Genomic DNA, 21900 nt, shown 5'->3' with positions numbered 1-21900 from the left:
TGTTTTATGTCTTCTAGGGATATAACGATATCAAAATGTCATGATACAATAATATCGCGATATGAAGTCCACGATACGATATTTATTGCAATATTTAAAAAAAAAAAGACCAATGAAGAACTGGAAAAAAGAGAGAAAATTGTACATTTTAAAGTTAAATTCTTCTCTCTAATGCACTTTCAGAGTTCAAATTAAGCGCTCCAACCCCTGTTCTTAATTAAGAAAACGTAAGTCAGAAAAAGTCAGTGAATTGACTTCTACCTGAACCTTAAAGGGGACTCAACCCTCTTTGTATTTGTGATATACTGTCTCAGTCTAAACTACATTCACACTGGTTTTAGGAAGCCAAACAAATTAGAATATAATAATGATAATAAAAACAATGACAGTAATAGTCATATATTGTAAAACAACTGCACTGTAAAATAAATGAAAATGAATATTTCATAGGTATATAATTTTTGCTTTACACTAGGGAAATTACAATACTTCTTTCCTAATTTCTACACTTGAAAGAGATTTTTTGAATTTGGACTGCATTTAAACTGCTAGCTGTCAGCAATTCATACTGCACTTTCATACTGCTTTTATTTTGAAGGAAAACTCCAGCTTCAGTGAAAACATGCTTACAAAAATGCGTATCACTACAAATCTAGTGAAATGCTGTAATTGTCTGCCCTTCTGAGGCACGGAAAACACCGGATCACGAGCTGATCGCCCCAACAATATGTGTGCTTTGACTTGATGAAGGGATTAAGCCATATTGTGCTTTCGGTTTTAGTTTGTTTGACAGATACTGTGCCAAAGCATGACCCAAAACACAACTTTAAAGACCTTTCTATGTTAGAATAAGAAGTTTAAATATATTTTAAAAACTACACTTTTGCCCAGAAGACCTATAGTTTCATATCGTCATGTGACCATGATAATATCGAGACAGTCTTGCTGATATTTCATTTCAATAAAACATTTCATAGGGCCCTAAACGTAATTTTTGTTAAACTTTTAATAAATTGATGTTAAATTGTTTAAGTTTCATGATTTTAATTAATTAGACATGCTTTTTGATTAATAAAATTTTATTTAACCATTAAAAAGGAGTCCAGAAAAATTTAAGTGGAAAAAATGGAATTTGGATTACAAAAAAAATGGAATACAAGTATGGAAAGATGGCTGGTACATGTTGCGTTCTCAAATGCAAGTAAAAGTGACCCAAACATGCAGAGATGTAGTTTGGGTGGAGCAGCATTTAATGCGAACTAAGATGTACTGACAACACCGGTGAATAATGAACCGCTCACGTGTAAGAAGCAACCCTCTACATTGTGAGAAAATCACTCGCATATGCAACTAAATCTTCACTCTGGGCGACTATATGATAACTAATATTAGCCACTGGCTAATAAATTCTCAGATTTTACTCGCCAGTGTGTGAGCTGGAGGCTAAGTAAATAAGTTTAGCAAATATATAAATTTAACTCGCTGAACACTAGCTTCAGAGCTTCACTCTCAGTCAAGCGATCGGTGCTATTTTTTTCCCCAGTTCATCTGAATGGATGCGCAGCGCACCTGTGTTTGACGTACCGTAAACTCTAGTGTGAAGGAGCACGACTCGCCGTCACACACGCAAAGAAAGAAAGAGCGAGAGAGTCTTACATAATATCGTTTACATGTAGCGTGTCAATTCTGCATGTTCTTTGTTGTATTTTCCTGTCAAAATAACAGCGTTCCTTTTGGAATTCTTCAGCTTTTAAGAACTGCTGGGTTCTTCGGTAGTGGGCGGAACTAATGCGCAAATCTCATTGGCTGGCGCTCGCCTATTATTGTTCCTGTTTTATTTCAGCAAATCAGTTCGAGCGAACACAGATAACCTGATTAATATTCATGAATTCAACAGCTCATTAATCCTTAGTGCGTTTTATATTGTTTATTATTATCATCTTATCAGTATTATTGTTATTTTTTCCCTTTTTTTTTTTTTTTACAGAAACGAAACACTGAATGACCAAAAAAAGCACCACCACCAGTCCTAAGTTCAGTTAAAATGACTAATATGCATTCATACATGGTTACCAAGTTTTAATTCTAATTACTAAAGATCATTAAATAATAGACCTACTTGATTATCATATTATAATGCTTGACTGACTGATGTTAAGAGTATACTTTCAGATATTTAAAAGCTATATATATATATATATATATATATATATATATATATATATATATATACACACACACATATACATACATATACACACACACACACAGTGGAGTACGGAAAGTATTCAGACCCCTTAAATTTTTCACTCTTTGTTATATTGCAGCCATTTGCTAAAATCATTTAAGTTCATTTTTTCCTCATTAATGTACACACAGCACCCCATATTGACAGAAAAACACAGAATTGTTGACATTTTGCAGATTTATTAAAAAAGAAAAACTGAAATATCACATGGTCCTAAGTATTCAGACCCTTTGCTCAGTATTTAGTAGAAGCACCCTTTTGATCTAATACAGCCTTTTTGGGAAAGATGCAACAAGTTTTTCACACCTGGATTTGGGGATCCTCTGCCATTCCTCCTTGCAGATCCTCTCCAGTTCTGTCAGGTTGGATGGTAGCGTTGGTGGACAGCCATTTTGAGGTCTCTCCAGAGATGCTCAACTGGGTTTAAGTCAGGGCTCTGGTTGGGCCATTCAAGAACAGTCACGGAGTTGTTGTGAAGCCACTCCTTCATTATTTTAGCTGTGTGCTTAGGGTCATTGTCTTATTGGAAGGTAAACCTTCGGCCCAGTCTGAGGTCCTGAGCACTCTGGAGAAGGTTTTCGTCCAGGATATCCCTGTACTTGGCCGCATTCATCTTTCCCTCGATTGCAACCAGTCGTCCTGTCCCTGCAGCTGAAAAACACCCCCACAGCATGATGCTGCCACCACCATGCTTCACTGTTGGGACTGTATTGGACAGGTGATGAGCAGTGCCTGGTTTTCTCCACACATACCGCTTAGAATTAAGGCCAAAAAGTTCTATCTTGGTCTCATCAGACCAGAGAATCTTATTCAGGTGTTTTTTAGCAAACTCCATGCGGGCTTTCATGTGTCTTGCACTGAGGAGAGGCTTCCGTCGGGCCACTCTGCCATAAAGCCCCGACTGGTGGAGGGCTGCAGTGATGATTGACTTTCTACAACTTTCTCCCATCTCCCGACTGCATCTCTGGAGCTCAGCCACAGTGATCTTTGGGTTCTTCTTTACCTCTCTCACCAAGGCTCTTCTCCCCCGATAGCTCAGTTTGGCCGGACGGCCAGCTCTAGGAAGGGTTCTGGTCGTCCCAAACGTCTTCCATTTAAGGATTATGGAGGCCACTGTGCTCTTAGGAACCTCAAGTGCAGCAGAAATTTTTTTGTAACCTTTACAAGCCTTGCCACAATTCTGTCTCTGAGCTCTTCAGGCAGTTCCTTTGACCTCATGATTCTCATTTGCTCTGAGATGCACTGTGAGCTGTAAGGTCTTATATAGACAGGTGTGTGGCTTTCCTAATCAAGTCCAATCAGTATAATCAAACACAGCTGGACTCAAATGAAGGTGTAGAACCATCTCAAGGATGATCAGAAGAAATGGACAGCACCTGAGTTAAATATATGAGTGTCACAGCAAAGGGTCTGAATACTTAGGACCATGTGATATTTCAGTTTTTCTTTTTTAATAAATCTCCAAAAATGTCAACAATTCTGTGTTTTTCTGTCAATATGGGGTGCTGTGTGTACATTAATGAGGGAAAAAAAATGAATTTAAATGATTTTAGCAAATGGCTGCAATATAACAAAAGTGAAAAATTTAAGGGGTCTGAATACTTTCTGTACCCACTGTATATATATATATATATATATATATATATATATATATATATATATATATATATATATATATATATATATATACACACATATATATATATATATATAGCTTTTAAATATCTGAATATACGTATATATACATATACACATACATACACACACACACACACACACACATAGTATATCAGTCTGGCGAGTAAACAAACAAAAAAAAAATTACTATCCAATGGCGATTCAATTGCCAAGGTGTCCGTAGAGGGTTGCTCACGTTTTTGGTTTTATATAATCGTGCAGCCCTACTTAAAACTATAATGGCTTTCAAACGGATTCAGTTCATGCTGTCATAGTCAAAAGGACATTTAAGTGACTTTGCTTTGCAACACAAACTCACCGATCCATCTGATGCACTTGCGCCCACTTTGTCTCCAGTGGAGTTCCAGCATACTTCAAAAATCCCCCCCGTCCCTCTGTAGCTGTTGACTAAAGCACCACTCTGTAGGGAGGAAAATGAAACTCAAGTTAAAAACACCAATCATAATGACAGATCAGTATGTCAGCCAGGTCAGTTAATGACCAGCAGATGAAAACTGAATCGATGATTAATGTAAGTCTGATACTCCTAAGTATATTTATCTTGTCTTATGCCTAAACATCTAAATTAGGGTATAAACGGCTAAACTGATGTTGCCATTTGGAAGTTGGAACATTTTAAAACAATGAATATTAAAAACAATAAAATACGAAATTTTATTTTAAGATTTTATTTACAAAACTAAAATGAAAATAAAAATTAAATGGATGAGTTAGATGCGATTAGGGATGGGTATCGTTTACATTTTATCGAGAACAGTACACGAATTAAATGTTTTACCGGCAAGGCTCTAAAGCACACGCTAATAATGTACTTTTGTGATTGCGAATAAGTGCAGTATCTCGTGAGTGTAACTCTACCGCTGAATCAACATTTGATGTGAATGTGTCTCGTGAGTTGCAGCTGGAGCTGGAGCCGGAGACAGTAAATACAGCACATTGCTTGAGGTAGATGTTGTGTTTTATTAGTAAATGTTTTATTATATTACTGGTGTTGCCTCCTTTGTTCACTATTACACTACAGCTTATATTGCATGATCTGACGCTGGTTAGAGCTGCACGATTCTGGATAAATTGAGAATCACGATTTTTTTGTCTCAAATTGAGATCACGATTCTCCCACAATTCTGAACTAAACAAAATAGTGTGTGACAAAATATTATTGCTGCAGTCTATTTAAAAGTGTTAAACTAATTTTAATGAATTACTAAACATGTTAATATATATATCTTCAACATATATTTAAATACACCAATTTTTTATATTAAAATAAAAAAAAAATGGTTTGAATGAATACTTCACTTGTTTTATTTATTAATGGATTAATCAGCGTTTTTGAACAAATCTCTTGAATGAAAGATTCAATGACAAATATATTTTAACAGCCACTAGGTGGCAAAACAATGCAATCGACACATTATTTGAAGTGCCAGTTACTTTCAAAAAGGGATTTACTCTGTTTACTATATTTACATGCCCACGAATAATGTAAGGACTTAATCGCATTATGATGTTTACATGTCAAGAGCAAAGCTCTTCACTCCCGTTTACATGCAATTTCCATTATTCTTATTATTCGCGAGTCGTAGGCTACTTTTATTATTTATTTTTTTTACTGCCTCAGGTACCCCACTGCACAGCACAAATGATGGACTCAGAAAGAGCAGGTGTGTTACTGGCCGCTGTTTTAATTTATTTAAGTCTAATCCAAAACACTTATATGGTTGTATTCCATGCTTTGGCGCCATAGAAATGTGACGGCAATTCGTTTGCTTACGCTGCCGTCGCGTTCTGCTTGCCGTTTCTGGATGAGGGTAAGGAACAGAGACTGGTGGCAGCGAGTTGTGTTTTCCCGAGAAATGCGATGCTTTCTTCCCCGCCATCATTTCTAATCTGCGTATTATTACAGGTGTCGCGTCATTCATGTCACGAACGCATGCGCAGTTTGGTCAGAGCGTCAATAGGCTAGTACAATTAAGGTGTTTACATGCCTGTATATTTCTATTAAAATCAGCGTATGCCACCTATGTTAATACGATTAATGCTTGCTCCGATTATGAGCTTATTATTATCGCATTATTTAAATCGAAGTATTGAGTTTACATGAGATAAAGTTTAAATCGCAATATTGCCAAAATCTCATCGCATTAAGAGGGTGCATGTAAACGCTGTTTATATCTGAACTGCAAACTTTCATCCCAGTATTTCTGTGATGATGACTATATAAGACAGAAATAATACTGTGCAGTTAAAAAGACTGTTTGTGAAGCGGTTTCTTACCCAAACATCTTAAATGTCTGCTCTCTGTGTCAGTGGCAGCGCGAACGCAGATTTGAACGTTGTATGATTTTTTTTCAAAGGTTTAATAGACACGGGCGAATCGTTGTCATTTAAAAATGAGATTGTGTGGGTGTTTGAATCGAGATCGCGATCTTTTAACGATTAATCGTGCAGCTCTAACGCTGGTGTGGCTTAGTTTTGTAACGTGAGCACACACTTTAGAACGTTTCACTCTTGCCGCCACTGATTGCACGCAAACAACACCGCACATGGGCACGGATATCACACACATGTCGAGCAAACGTCGGCCACATAATTCAGGGAAGGAAAATGTCAAGCAGCAGCTTCTAATTCGTCATTAACATTGAAGTATACTGAGTAGTGTTGTCAAAAGACCCGGTACTTCGGTACCAAGTCGGTACCAAAAAAATGAAAACGTCACGGTACCAGGTTTTTTTAAGTACCGGTGGTACCGAGTACCCGGTCGACCCGGTTCTTGACGCGTACGGACCTATGATTTCCACGATGCAGAAAACGCGGACGGAATCTCGGAATCCAGTTATAAAAACGGAGTTTACAGTTTAGCACGGAATGTCATGGAATTTGTCAAAGTTTGGATGAATTAATCAAAAGTAGGTCGTCACACTTTAATCAAATCGCGACATGGACTAGTATCTGTAAATATTAAGCCGCAAAAGTCGATTCAGATATGAATCCCGCGAATCTGCGAGTCTCTGTGTGTGTGAATGTATGAATGAATAGCAGAGACGCGCGTTTTTGTTTTGTTTTTTTACACTGAAGCGCGCGACGCTCGCGGTGATTTCAGCATCTGCCGTCTCAATGAGGACATAAATACATAAACAACATCTACAGAACTGCTCTGAGAGTCCCTTCACGAGTATTCTACCGTTCCATTTGAGTAAAACCAGCTTCATATCATATAGCTACACACAGAAATGTAAAGGTATTCACGGCAACCCGTCAAAATAAAAGTTTATCTTAAAGACATTGTGCCAAAAATATATTACTATTATTTAGTAGAATGTATGTGATACTATTACTACTGTTGATAAAATATATATATATATATATTTTTAAAGAAATAAATCACACAATATTTCTTCCATATTTTAATTTTAATAGTAAATCCCCTTTATTTACCCAAAAAATAAAATGTTTAAATTTCATTAATTAAAAGACAAATTAAATTTGGGTGAAACTTTACTGTTTACTGTTTTTCATACTTTTATTACTTGCAGAAAAACTTGAAACACAATTTAAATAAGTATGAAGAATGGCATTGATTTTTGTAAATTTAATTTTTGTTTGACTATTATTAAAAATAGTGAGTTTTTAATTAGCATGTGGTACCGAAATTGGTACCGAGAACCGTGGATTTTCACAGGTATCGGTACCGAATACTGAAATTTTGGTACCGTGACAACACTAATACTGAGATAAAACAACGCAAGTATCGATAACAGTACCGTTTGTCCTGAAGCTTATCGGCAGTCCGGTATTGACCCAATTACGTATCGGTCCAAAAAAAAAATACTGGTTCTCGGTACCCATCCCTAGATGTGATTGTGAAGGAAAACCTGGATGTTCAGTATTAGGGACAAAGGGTGTAATGGCATTTGAATTGCTATATTATCCGTTGTCATTTTATATTATTAATATTCTTTCTTATATCGGTCAACACTGGATATTTAATAATACACATGATTTCTAAAATTTTTCCATTTAGATTTCCCTAATTCTCATATATAGTTCATCTTTCAAAACACTTTTTCATTCTGTACATTATATTTCTTCATGAAAGGAATTGATAATCAGCTTATACACAGCCTTTCAAAGGTTTGGGGTCAGTAAGATTGTTTTTCTTTTCTTTTATTTCTTTTATTTTTTTAAATCAATTAATACTTTTATTCAGGAAGGATGCATTCAATTTATCAAAAGTGACAAAAGACATTTAAAATCATTCTCGTCACAAAACAGTTGGCCAAAGCAACTGCGTCTAATAAAATGAAGACTTTAATATTCTCATGTGAATATGTAATGAGTATTAGTTTGTTAATGAGCCTACAGTACCTGTGTGTTCCAGATATGCACACACTTGTCGAAGGAACCGCTGGCCAGGTGCCGCCCATCTGGGCTGAATGCCACGCTGTAGACGGGCTCCTGGTGTTTGGTCAGTGTGTGGATGCAGGCGCCACGCTCTGCGTCCCACAGACGCACCGTTGAATCGAACGACGCACTTTAGGCAGAAAATAAGAGAAAAAAAAACAGCTACTCAATGTGTATAATATATAAAAGTTCTAAACTGAAAACAGATACAGATTTTAAATTTAGCTAATCAATCAAAATTATATTTAAAAAGGACAGGCTTTCCAAATGAAGAGTGATGGCGGCTGGTTTTGTACCTGGCCAGCATGAGGTTGGCATTGGGGTTGTTGGTTCCAGGGCCAGTTGGGCTCCATTTGATGGTGTAGATCTCCTTACTGTGGGCTTGCAGGTCATGAACACAAGTGTCCTGTTTCATGCTCCAAAGCTAACGTTCAATACAAATCACAATATCATTATAACACTCACTCCCACTTAACAATGCACATTAGTAAAAAGCTAAATCATCAAAAGAGAGATGGCTGGTTGGTTGTATCTCACCTTTAGGGTCATGTCATCAGAGCAGGAGGCCAAGAGATTTCCTGTTGGATCCCATTTGATTGCATTGACTTCATTCTGAGGATAAAGGAGTGCAAATCATCAGTGATGTAATCAGTTAGGATGCTTAACCCTAAAATGTTGGATCTATCATATTTGGTGCATATTTGCTCATTCATGCTCCTAGAATTCTAAATATATTCAGGTGATACATTTTTGAGCATGGTGCTAGCAATGCTGATATCATGGGCTTGATATTAATAATGCCTGAACTTTAAAGAGGACCTATTATGCAAAAATCACTTTTATAAGGTGTTTGAACACAGTTGTGTGGCTGCAGTGTGTGAAAACAACCAGCCTATAATGCTAAAAATCCACCCACTCATTTTTTTTTTTATAAAACCAATAAATCACGAACAGTCTCTCCAAAAGAGATGTTTCAGATTCTCCCTCTGTTCACGTCACCGAGGGGGAAAAGTCCCGCCCATTTGTGATGCTCTCTGCCCTATTAGCATAAACACAGCCCTGAGTGAGATGCTGCGGTCCGCCATTACTGGAGATATATACAATGTCAGCGCCAAAGAGGCATTAAAAGTGTTGTGTTTTGGGATGCATTAATGAACAGAAGAGTCACCATAATCTCCCCCCATCTGAGCCAAGGACACTGTGGTTAAATTTCATTTTCGAAGGAAATATCCTGGAAAAAAATTGGTAACATCCCCTAAATGTTTAGGAATCAATACCAACGCTTCGTGTGCGAACGTCAGCTCCAGACAAAGTAAGTATCACGCGTTTGTTTTCCAAATTGCCTTTCTGAAAGAGCTTCTTGGCACTCTGTAAGGCTAATTGCTAAAGCTATCATGGTCTCTGCCTGTTTTCACTGATGCTGCCTTCAAGTGCTGCCAGAATAATCGTGAATAGGAATGTGGTAGTTAAAAGTTGCATATGAAAACAATGTGAGTCGATCGCTTGAAGTTGTCGAGCTCATAATCAGTAGTGGGACTTATAAAGTTTTTGATAGCATGAGACCATCTATGTTGTTATTTTTATCCCGCCGTGTTCCCTGTTTGTGTAATTCATAAAAACGCAAATTTATTATGCACAGTATAATCAGATGACTGTCTTTGAAACGGAGTATGTTTTCTGTAAAGATAACAGGCTTGTACTAATAGTGGAATGTTTATTTGCAAAGGCTGGCACTGCTAATGCCTGAGCTTGAGCTCTGCCCTCTTCTCCGGGAGCAACAGCTCATTTGCATTTAAAGCAACATACTCAAAATCTGGCGTTTGGGCTCATACCCTAAAAGTGGCAATTTTAACAAACTATAAAAATGTATCTGTGGGGTATTCTGAGCTAAAACTTCACATATACGCTCTGGGGACATCAGAGATTTATTTTACATCTTGTAAAAAGGGGCATAATAGGTCCCCTTTAAATGTGTCGTCTGCATGCAGAGCAAGTCACTTTGGATTAAAGCGCCTGCCAAATGCAGAAATTTGGATTTGTTTACTAAATATTTCGTACATGAGACGAACTAAAAACAAAACTGAAAATGTCTATTAAAAATGATACAGCAGGTATTTGAGGTACATGTATTTTAAATCATCATTGTAACACATTTTCAACCATAAGTAAATTAAAAATGTAATCACTAAATTAAAACAATTGAAAACTTCAAGGTCATTTTATTAAGATATATTTTCAGGGATAGATAATCATATCTATTTTTTTGCTGCATTCGTCCTCGGAACACAATTTAAGATATTTTGGATGAAAACCGGGAGGTTTGTGACTGTCCCATTGATTGCCAAGTAAATTACACCGTCAAGGCACAGAAAAGTATAAAAAACAATCGCCAAAATAGTCCATCTGCCATCAGTGGTTCAATCTGAATTTTATGAAGCAACGAGAATACTTTTTGTATGCAAAGAAAATAAAAATAATGACATTTATTCAACAATTCGTCTCTCTGTGTCAGCGTAGCGGAGAGCATCCGATAGACGCAAAGTGCCTACGCTATTCCCTGTTATCAGTAACGCATGGATACGTATTGTACGTTTATTTACGCTTTGATTTGAACGGAAACAGCGTATCCATGCGTTACTGCTTCATGAAATTCAGATTGAACCTCTGATGGCAAATGGACTATTTTGGCGATGTTTTTTTAATACTTTTCTGTGCCTTGACAGTGTTATTTACTTGGCAATCAATGGGACAATCACAAACCTCCCGGTTTTCATCCAAAATATCTTAAATTGTGTTCTGAGGACAAACGCAGCTTTTCCGGGTTTGGAATGACATGGGGGTAAAGTGATTAATGACAAAATTTACATTTTGGGGTGGAGTATCCCTTTAATGCAAAAAAAATAAATAAAAATAAATAAATATTGATGAAGATTTAACAAGAGAATATATGCAATAGTAGAATATCTAATGAAAGTGCCTTACTGTGTGGCCCTGGAATGTTTTGACTGGTCTGTCCTGGCCCAGTTTACACACGTGAATGCACATGTCCGTGCTGCAGGAGGCAAACGTGTTGTTGCTCTGCCAGTCCACGTCCAGAGCTGGAGCTGCAGGCGGAAAATGCAAATTACATCATTCATGACCATTCTTTTGAAACTAGCTAATGTACAACCGGTACATTTAGGTGACAAGGAAAAAGTTTTCTAAATTGAAACCAAAAGTAGATTTCTATATAATAATGAACCCTTCTCAGTGGGGGTTAAAAAAGAATCCCACAGCTAATCGCTATACCGAAATACTCTCTCTGAAGATCCTGCAGTTCACATCTCAAAAAATACAGCTGAGAAAACCTGTCATGCATATGTTTATTAATGTGCATTAATTAGTGTATTTAACAAAGAGTTCTCCCTCAGTTCTCAACTGGATTAGCAAGAATGTCAAGGTCAGTTTTGAATAAATGAATGTCCTGCTTGTGGTGATTTTTGTTACTCACCTGAATGGAATGGGAACTGCTGTTTGGCCTCTCCCGTGTGTGCGTCCCAAATAATGGTGGTCTGAATGGTGCAGATTCACATTAGCATCTCAACCTCACCACATCATCTTATTTTGACAGTATATGATAAATCACAGAAGATTACAATGTACCTTATCAACACCAGCGCTGAGGATAAAATTTCCTTTTTTGTTCCACTTTAAAGCAAATATGGGACCTTTGTGCTGCCCCAGTGTACTGGCAAGATTACCTGCCAGTTATGGGACACTTATTAGATAAACAGGATTTTGTAATTGATGAAGTAATGAGTTGTGAGTATATAAAGCTCACCATCTTTAGTCCATATCCTGGCATAGCCATCATAGGATCCTGTGGCGAGAAGTGTACCTTCACTCTGTCCAAAACAACAGACAGAAAAATATGAATGAGTAATTTGTTCTTTGTATGAAGTGTGTGGAAAAAAGAAAGAGGCTGAGAAGCAAAAGTTTCAAGCAGGGTTACTGCAGTTCATAAGCGCTAGTCCCAGCACTCACATTCCAGTCCAGTGAGGTGACGTCTTTGTTACTGGGTACATCCTGCCCCCCCTCCCGAATGCAGTGCCGCAGCACCAGCTGAGTGGATCCTCCTGCACTGCTCTCACTCAGGTTCCATATCCGTGCGGTTGAGTCTCCAGAACTGATGGCAACAACAAAACACAGAGATGAACTCCCATTCATTAAGGGCATTAAGCCAAGATGTGCAAAACAATAACCGGACTTGTGTCATGACAACTCTCAGGAAGATTAGTACGGTAATATGCATGGCAATGTCGATGTGTTTGGTCTTAGTGGAATAGATCTGCTGCACTGCTGCTGCTGCAGAGCAAATACAGAGATTTGCAACTGCCAATACTTGCACAGACATGCTGCAGTGTGCATGTAAGAAATGCTGCTGCTGCACATATAACATATGAAATAACCCTTAAATATAACATACATGAATTACCCTGTAGCAGATCTATAAAGGTGGAGCTGGGGATGTAGGAGGGTTTCTGAAGCGCACTGCAACTGCTACAGCAAGCTCTAGCTAAGTATCTGAATGTTGTGCAGCAAGCTCATTGGCTGCTGATGCGAAATAAATCAGGCAGCTGCACCACGTGAATAATGGTGCCATTATATCAGACTGAGATAGAAACTATCATCCTGCGACCATCTAGAGTTTCATGACAGAACTTTGTATTAAAATTCACAGTTTGAGAAAATAAACTGTGGCTTTGGCTTAATACCGACCCAGACGCCAGCAGATCACTGACAGGGTTCCAAGCACAGATGAAGACTTCAGACTCGTGGCCCCGCAGCACCATGGCTTTATTGGCTGGGATCTCCACTGCCCTGTCCACTTCCATCATGTCTGAGTGGTGGTCTGTCAAAGAAGAAGCATTATTAGGGGAGGGAGGAAAACAACAACAACAACACTAGATTCTACAATCCATCACAATTCTCTCTTCTATGATTCGGAGATAGTTTTTTTCTGTATATGTGAGATGACACTTGTGTACACTAGAGACATTTGTACTCTGCTTGCTGCCAGTTATGCCCCAAAATGCAGAAAACCATCAAGTAAATAAACTTGTTTTCATGCTTGAAACCAAATAAAAGAAACTCATGGACTTTATTGCACAGTATATACATTGTGAGAAACTTTGCTTGAGCGTGTGAGGTTTCATTGTTTTTCTTTCCAAACGCTATACGAAGGCATCTTTTATGCTGCTTGGAATGCAGTTATAATTTGACACATTAAGCCTACTTACTGACAGACATCTGCTTTCAAATGCTCAAGTTCACTTTGTCTCTTTGTTCTGAAGTGAGTTTGCAGCATAAGGTTGTGCGTGACTTCATGCAAGCAGTTATGTGATTGTGATTTTAATGTAAACACAGTTATGTCTTATGTTGGTTAGGACAGGATAAAACATTGATATATTAAAATAGATTTGTGCATTAGTGTGAATGCAACATATTCACACAATGATCGGTCTGCGCAGCTAGGATCTAGACGTTTCACATAAATTACATTTTGATTCAAAATGGCGAATTTTGATTTTTTTTAATTCAAATTTTGAAGTATGATTTATACTTGCTTTGATGTTTGGAATATTTACTTAGTTTAGTTAATAATTCTTGACATGTTTTGATTTAATATTAATTATTTGTAATTATTTTAAAAAGTAATTTGAATTATGAAAGTAACTTAATAAAACTGCACAAAAAATTTTGATATTATTAATGAATAATAATAATAATGTATGTTAAGAATTGTTTTAGAAATGGATTGTGAGAATTGGAATGTGATTGTGAGGTGCTTAAAGATTCCCACCCCCAGACATCATTCATCCTAAAGACAACCAATGTGCTTGTGTGTATATATACACATACATGCATACATACATGCATACATACATACATACATATGCTGGTCATATAATTAGAATATCATCAAAAAGTTGATTTATTTCACTAATTCCATTCAGAAAGTGAAACTTGTATATTATATTCATTCATTACACACAGACTGATATATTTCAAATGTTTATTTCTTTTAATTTTGATGATTAGAGCTTACAGCTCATGAAAGTCAAAAATCAGTATCTCAAAATATTAGAATATTACTTAAGACCAATACAAAGAAAGGATTTTTAGAAATCTTGGCCAACTGAAAAGTATGAAAATTTAAAGTATTAGCATGTACAGCACTCAATTAGGGATGCAGCGATTAACCGGTTTTACGATTAACCGTGCTTTAAAACGTCACGGTTAATTAATCGTAAAGGCTCTGCTACACCGAGTGTTTCTGTTGCACAAAATGGAACTGTTGAAACTTGCAAAACAAAAACAAAGTTACACTAGCGGTGCACCATCTTAAAATGCCGTGCTTATCAGAGACATGGAGGCTACTAGATTAACTATGACAGAGGAACCAAACAGCGATCCTTTATTTCCACCAGAGAAATGACTGAAGTCGATAGTGTGGGACCATTTCGGGTACACCAAGAATGACCAGGGCCTCATTTAAACAGTGCCGTAAAAATTGCTAAAGAGCGAATACATAAGGGATAATGCACAGCTCGCCAACCTGTTCTCGCTATGCAATAAACAATTTTAATGCACGACGTGAAGAAATAGTGCGGTGAGAGAGAGAGAGTGTGAATTAGCCTACCTGCATCTGCACGTCACTTTAAGCAATGAAGATTTGAGTTTAGTTATTTAAACAGTCATTTTACCCCCTCTTTGCTGATTAATATAATGTAGCGATCCAGTCTCTATAAGCTATTTTATTAATGAAAGTCGCTGGGCAGCGTTGACAACACGTTTCTGTCCTCCTAAATGTTTGTGTGGGCAGCTCGATCTCACAAACCAAAATAATAGATATTTTCTCAGGCCATATGTGAAATCAGATGAATAAAGATTATTAAAATGAATAAGTATGGATGACAGTTGATTACAATAATAGTTTAGTTTATTCCCCTCATTAGTAACAGTGTCCTCTGTGGGATAAAGTTAATATTAGTCTTATATTAATAATACTTAATTAATATTGTGATTTATCATCCCTGTTATAGTATTATTCATAAGTCAATTTATTTTTCACCATCTTTCCAAGTTCTGTACCTCAGGTCCAAAAGAAATGTAGAAAGAATATACAAAATGAAAACACCAAATGCATTTGTGATCTATTTCCATTTGTTATTTTCAAAAGGGAAATACTGACATGGATGTTTACAGAGCAGAGGTCACGTTTTTTAATTCCAGTAGGAGATGTACTTTTTTTTGTGCTGTATTATTGGTTACTGTGTTATTTCTGTTTCAAAAGGCAGCAATCAATAACACTTTAATATCTAAAGAGTGTTTATGTGATTTTATGTTGTGAAATGAATACATGCATAATAATCGTAATAATCGTGTAACCGTGATTATTCCTCAGACTATAATCGTACCAACAAAATCTATAATCGTTGCATCCCTACACTCAATACTTAGTTGGGGCTCATTTTGCCTGAATTACTGCAGCAATGCGGCGTGGCATGGAGTCGATCAGTCTGTGGCACTGCTCAGGTGTTATGAGAGCCCAGGTTTCCTTGACAGTGGCCTTCAGCTCATCTGCATTGTTGGATCTGGTGTCTCTCATCTTCCTCTTGACAATACCCCATTGGTTCTCTATGGGGTTCAGGTCAGGCGAGTTTGCTGGCCAGTCAAGCACAGTAACACTATGGTCATTGAACCAGCTTTTGGTACCTTTGGCAGTGTGGGCAAGTGCCAAGTCCTGCTGGAAAATGAAATCAGCATCTCCATAAAGCTTGTCAGCAGAAGGAAGCATGAAGTGCTCTAAAATGTCCTGGTAGATGGCTGCGTTGACTGTGGACTTCAGAAAACACAGTGGACCAACACCAGCAGATGACATGGCAGCCCAAATCATCACTGACTGTGGAAACTTCACACTGGACTTCAAGCAACATGGATTCTGTGCATCTCCACTCTTCCTTCAGACTCTGGGACCTTGATTTCCAAATGAAATGTAAAATTTACTTTCATCTGAAAAGAGGACTTTGGACCACTGAGCAACAGTCCAGTTCTTTTTCTCCACAGCCCAGTTAAGATGCTTCTGACGTTGTCTCTGGTTCAGAAGTGGCTTGGTAGCCCTTTTCCTGAAGACGTCTGAGCGTGGTGACTCTTGATGCACTGACTCCAGCTTCGGTTCACTCCTTGTGAAGCTCTCACAAGTGTTTGAATCGGCTTTGCTTGACTGTATTCTCAAGCTTGCGGTCATCCCTGTTGCTTGTGCACCTTTTCCTACCCAAATTCTTCCTTCCAGTCAACTTTGCATTTAATATGCTTTGCTACAGCACTCTGTAAACAGCCACACCTTTCAGTAATGACCTTCTGTGACTTCTCTGCCTCCACAAAGAGGGTGTCAATGTTCGTCTTCTGGATCATTGCCAAATCAGCAGTCTTCCACATTATTGTGGTTTCAAAGAACAAGAGATACCCAGAATTTATACTGTAGGGATGGTCATTTATTCAAACTCAAATGTAAATATTCTAATATTTTGAGATACTGATTTTTGACTTTCATGAGCTGTAAGCTCTAATCATCAAAATTAAAAGAAATAAACATTTGAAATATATCAGTCTGTGTGTAATGAATGAATATAATATACAAGTTTCACTTTTTGAATGGAATTAGTGAAATAAATAAACTTTTTGATGATTCTAATTATATGACCAGCACCTGTATATATAAAAATGAACAGCCAAAATGTTCTTTAAAAATTCAAATTTTTTGTTTAAACTTAAAAATTAGAACTACACTAAAATAAGCTTGAGTTACTAAAAAAAAAAAAAATAATAATAATAGCAATAACTAAAACTAATATTAAAATAAAAACTCAATATCTAAAAAATACAAGCTAATCCAAAATGATAATAAATACTATATGAGAAATATCACACGAGTAGAAGTGAGATATGGCTGTATATTGCCACGGCTGTGATTCGGCCGTGAAAGGTGCGAAATTGTGGTGCGAAAGGGCGTTCCTGTAGCAATACCAGTACAATATCTCACGGTTCTCAACCAATCAGATTTGAGAACCAGAACAAACTGTTGTATAAAATAGTATAACCTCGAAAAAAACACTGGTTATGGTGGGAAATGTCTATTCAGGACAGACTGATGGTATATCAGCAAAAACCAGAGACAAGATGTTATTTAAACAGGTCGATGCCACAAATATGCAAAGAACATTAATCTGGGGTTTACAAATGTACTGTGTGAAACCATGCAACCTGAAAATCCAGAATTAATTCCTAACCCAGTGAAAAGACTGAAAACAATAACCCAGGGTTGAGAATGACCAGAGGTTAATTGCTAATTATTATTAGCTAATATTATGAAAAGCCCTCACAAGGATAGGTAAATGCTGACAATTTTTTTGTGTGTTTTTTTGTAAAGTCACATGTTGAACTGTTTATGGACTAAATAGTATTCCTTATTGACAATTCCAACAGTTTTGACAAAGTAATGTAGGGCGTAAGCTTACTAGACAGCGTGTGAGATCCGTTCTCCTCTCCATTAGCCGTGTTCTCTCCGTTCTTGGCAGCGGCGGTCGCTGTGGTGCTGGAGGCGGCGGCAGCTTGCTGCTGAGCCAGCTTATCCTTATACACCTGCTGCCTCGTTTGCACCACATCTGGCATCACTGCATCAATCAACGACAGCGACTCGATCGGTCGTCCATCAAACAGAGTACCGTCCTGTGACACATTACACAACAGGTACAAGAAGGTTGAGTACTTTTTTTCAGATTGAGCGTATCCTGCATATATAATGGGCAAACTGCGAAATATCCATATCTGGTAGCAGTACCAGCGCTGACCTCATTGATGCTGACTTCAGCCTCCACATACTGCAGGCCTTTCTGGATGATGGAGATGAGAGCAGCAGGGGGCACCAGAGCTCCGTTGATGTTGGACTGGCTGATGTGGCTCTCTATGCCAAAGGTGAACGCCGAGTGGGAGAAGCCTGCAGGGGAAAGGAAGACGGCTCCTGTTACCATTTAGGAAGAAGTATTTGTGAATAATGAGGTCAAAAGTATTGGTACTCCAGTTCCAAGTCAATAAAGAAACTGTAAAAACGTTACATAATCAATTACATGTACTCCTGACCCAATTTTGTCAACTGAAAGGTTGCTAATTTCAAACCAGGGTTATTCTCAATAACTAAAACTTAAAAGCATAAAAAAAAAAAAAACATTTGTTACTTGAAACGAAGTAATAACTGAAATTAAATTATTAAAATTACTACATAAACTGTTAACTTGTTTTATTTTAGCTAGCTGCCAAGGCTATTTTTAGTTTTATTTTCATAATCTAATAAATAAGAACTATATAGACATTAAAAAACTAACAAATTAAAAAATTACTACAACTAAAATTAGTGACAGAAAACAAAAAAAAACAATAGTAAATCAATGATAATAAACACTCATATAAATAAAGCTGTGTATTTGTGTTTTAAACAACCCTGTACATTTCAAGAAAATCACTACATTTAATGCTAGGCGACCAAATGTCAATTGTTAGGATGTAAATTGTAGGAGGTAAATTGTTAAGATTTCACTTGCCAGTGTTTGGGTTAAAGGTTAAGACTAAGTTTAGCACATATAATTTTCACTTGCCTACTCCTGAACACTGACTGGCTAAAGTTTCACTCTCTGTCATTACAGTACACTATTCCTATTGATATCAATGGATGTGCAGCGTTTGTTTGTTTGACAATCTGTAAACTCTAGTTTGAAGGCGTTAAAAGGGCTTGAAGGGTTAAATTATTGAATAGTACACTAAAGTGAACTATATAGTGAAATACCACTGATATTAGTTCTGATAACTTTAAAAGAACAGCATATTATAATAACAATAATAGTAATAATAATAAAAAAATCAAATTTTTACATTCAATGAACAAAACGTATGTGATGTTTTCCCAAAACACACTGTCAACATGTGGATAATTGCCAAGGAGTTTCTGTGCAGCTGCTATTGTCCTGAGTGGTTTTTAGTATGCAATGTGGGTTCTAGGGTGTTCTGGGTGGTTCGTTAGGTGGTCGAACCACTAATTAGTTCCTAGGAAATAAACATGACTGAGGGCAAAAACCTGCCACTGCATGCAATATGAAACCGTGTACACACAGAGTATGTGCTGTTTGCTGAAATGAAGAAGCTTGTGTGCAGATAATGATCAGATACACACCTGACTCCTGCAGGTATCTGTAGACCAGGAAATTGACCTCATCACTGCTTATGCTCATTTTGGATCCTGGGTGAACCAAGAGGTCAAGGCGAGAGTGGAGCCTGGAAAACAAAGGCATGTTGTGTTACCGTGCATCACCAACAGCATAGAGTATTGACATTACTGGACACACTTTACAGGGCTCGAAATTAACTTTTTTACTTGGTAGCACTGGTGCTCCCAACTTTAAAAAGTTAAGAGCACCAACAAAAATATAGGAGCACCCACCAAAAATTAATGAGCACCATAACTACAAATTATATATTAACAGATTTCATCTTTACATTCTTAACTTTAATGCAGATTGGTTAATATATTAGCTGTCAATCACCCAGTCACTGCTTTCTGCTGTCAGGTGACGGGGAGCTATAACTACCGCGGGAAATGCAAAGGGCTGAAGAAGAGAGAAAATTAAAAGAAACACTGACAGATTTCTTTCGTAAACCACCGAAGTTAATCTGAGTTTGGTTAAACACAGAGAGAGAGCTCCTCTTTGGCGAGGGTTAGGATGGTGTATGCCGTGTTAAATTTTACATTCAGCTCTGCCAATTGCGCAGAACGAGTGGCAGCTAGGAGTCTGCAATATTGACAAAAAATTATATCTCGATATTTTCTAGGATTTTATCGATAATGAGAATTAGACGATATTTTGCTTTTGTTATTGTGCTGATCTTGTGTTATTGTGCTGGTAGTCTTAACTCATAAGCATCCCATTTCCTGTTTACACTAAAGGCCTTTGGTGTAATTGTAAAAAAAAAATACATTTTTAATGATACAAATAATATATCTTTTTTTTGTTTACTTCTCATCTATACATTAATGCTGTGTTTTGGGAGATATGAAGTACTTTTGTACCCGTTTACCACAAAAATCCTCAACTACACCATTAGCTTGCATGTGAAATATTAAATTATTATGAATAAATCTCTTAAATGATTATCTAATTTGAATTTAAATCGTTTCTGGATATTGATCTAGGTGTTAGGTATACAATTCTGCCATCTGGTGGTTAGAGAAAAACTTGTAGAAATCACAGTTTTTGAAAAGAATAGTGTAATGACCATATATATCCAGCAGAGGCCCATAGAGAGCCATTCATTTTTCTGAAAGTGGTCAACTGCTCCTCTCACAACTTTTCTGATATATATTTTGTAAGTATATATTGAAACATTATAAAATACATTAAAAACAGTATTTTTGCCAAAGTTTAGAATTAGTTTTTGTGGTTTGATGTATTTTGAAGAGCCCGTTTTTGCAATAATGCCACATAAATTTGCAGAAATGCCACACAAGTTGTCACTAAAACGTGATTGCAGGTACATATTTATTTCAATATAAAAAGTAAAAAAAACATTTTTTTTTACATAAATGTAAATAAAAAAACTAAAAAAAAACCTAAACTAAACTAAAAAACAACAACTGCAATAAGCAGATATGAATGGTGGGTATGTGTGTAAGAGAGAGTGTGTGTGTTAATTTTTTTGTGATTTATTGCAGATTTATGCAGAATTTATTGATTTTATTTGCCAAATTCTATAAAAAAATGCTCTTTGTTGCAGTCACACGTGTGTGTTTTTGTGTGTGTGTGTGTGTGCGTGTGTGTACGTATGTGAGTGAGTATGCTCGTTCCACATTGCATTTGTGATCTAGTACCAGGCCTTCATTTCTGTGTGAAAATTTTCAGACTTATGCTGGATTTATTATTATTTTTTGACAAATTAAAAAAATATATATAGGTTTTTTCGCATTTCCCATTCATTTTCAATTGGGGTCATATTGACCCCAAAGGCCTTATTAGTAAAAAACTAAAATTACATACCTTCAGAACAACCGAATCAAGCCCTTTTTTTTTATGTGAATACAGATAAAAAATGTTGAAAAGTAACAAAATCTTATTCCATTGAGATGAAGGGAAACATATTTATTAACTAAAGAAAAGTCGATTGGGGTCATACTGACCCCAAAGGCCTTATAAGGGTTAAGGACTACCGTGGACAGCTGATTTTGATATTCTTCATATTCTTTGTGGTGGTCAGTTCACAGCAGTGAGAGAAATTAATCTTTTTCCAATAAGTTTAAATTGATTTTTACCTTTTATGGTCATTTTCACAATTAAGCCATTTTTTCTAAAAGTGTGCATCATCATTGGAGTCAAATTCTTACATTTAATCAGTCAATTAGAATAAGAAGACATTTGGGCTGTTATCAAGCAAATGAAATCAGAATAAGCAAAATTCTTCTTTGA

General features: G+C 36.8%; 1 protein-coding gene across 2 annotated transcripts in view; it reads right to left on the bottom strand.

Annotated features, from left to right (window-relative positions):
* tbl1xr1b (TBL1X/Y related 1b) overlaps positions 1 to 21900 on the bottom strand; it is a 34895-nt gene that overhangs the window by 7041 nt on the left and 5954 nt on the right. For both annotated transcript variants that reach the window (XM_058752451.1, XM_058752452.1), the window contains exons 3-15: positions 19617 to 19717; positions 18244 to 18389; positions 17911 to 18121; positions 13109 to 13241; positions 12374 to 12515; positions 12171 to 12234; positions 11993 to 12090; positions 11841 to 11901; positions 11333 to 11454; positions 8888 to 8962; positions 8647 to 8774; positions 8315 to 8480; positions 4245 to 4346 (exon numbers count right to left, since the gene is read on the bottom strand). In XM_058752451.1, coding sequence (XP_058608434.1) covers positions 4245 to 4346; positions 8315 to 8480; positions 8647 to 8774; positions 8888 to 8962; positions 11333 to 11454; positions 11841 to 11901; positions 11993 to 12090; positions 12171 to 12234; positions 12374 to 12515; positions 13109 to 13241; positions 17911 to 18121; positions 18244 to 18389; positions 19617 to 19674 — 1506 coding nt within the window. In that variant the 5' untranslated portion in view covers positions 19675 to 19717. The remainder of the gene's footprint in view (positions 1 to 4244; positions 4347 to 8314; positions 8481 to 8646; positions 8775 to 8887; positions 8963 to 11332; positions 11455 to 11840; positions 11902 to 11992; positions 12091 to 12170; positions 12235 to 12373; positions 12516 to 13108; positions 13242 to 17910; positions 18122 to 18243; positions 18390 to 19616; positions 19718 to 21900) is intronic.

This window comes from Onychostoma macrolepis, chromosome 02, assembly GCF_012432095.1.
Source record: "Onychostoma macrolepis isolate SWU-2019 chromosome 02, ASM1243209v1, whole genome shotgun sequence".
Taxonomy (NCBI): domain Eukaryota; kingdom Metazoa; phylum Chordata; class Actinopteri; order Cypriniformes; family Cyprinidae; genus Onychostoma; species Onychostoma macrolepis.
Note: the sequence above shows the minus strand (reverse complement) of the source record. Positions and strands in the feature narration are given on the sequence as shown.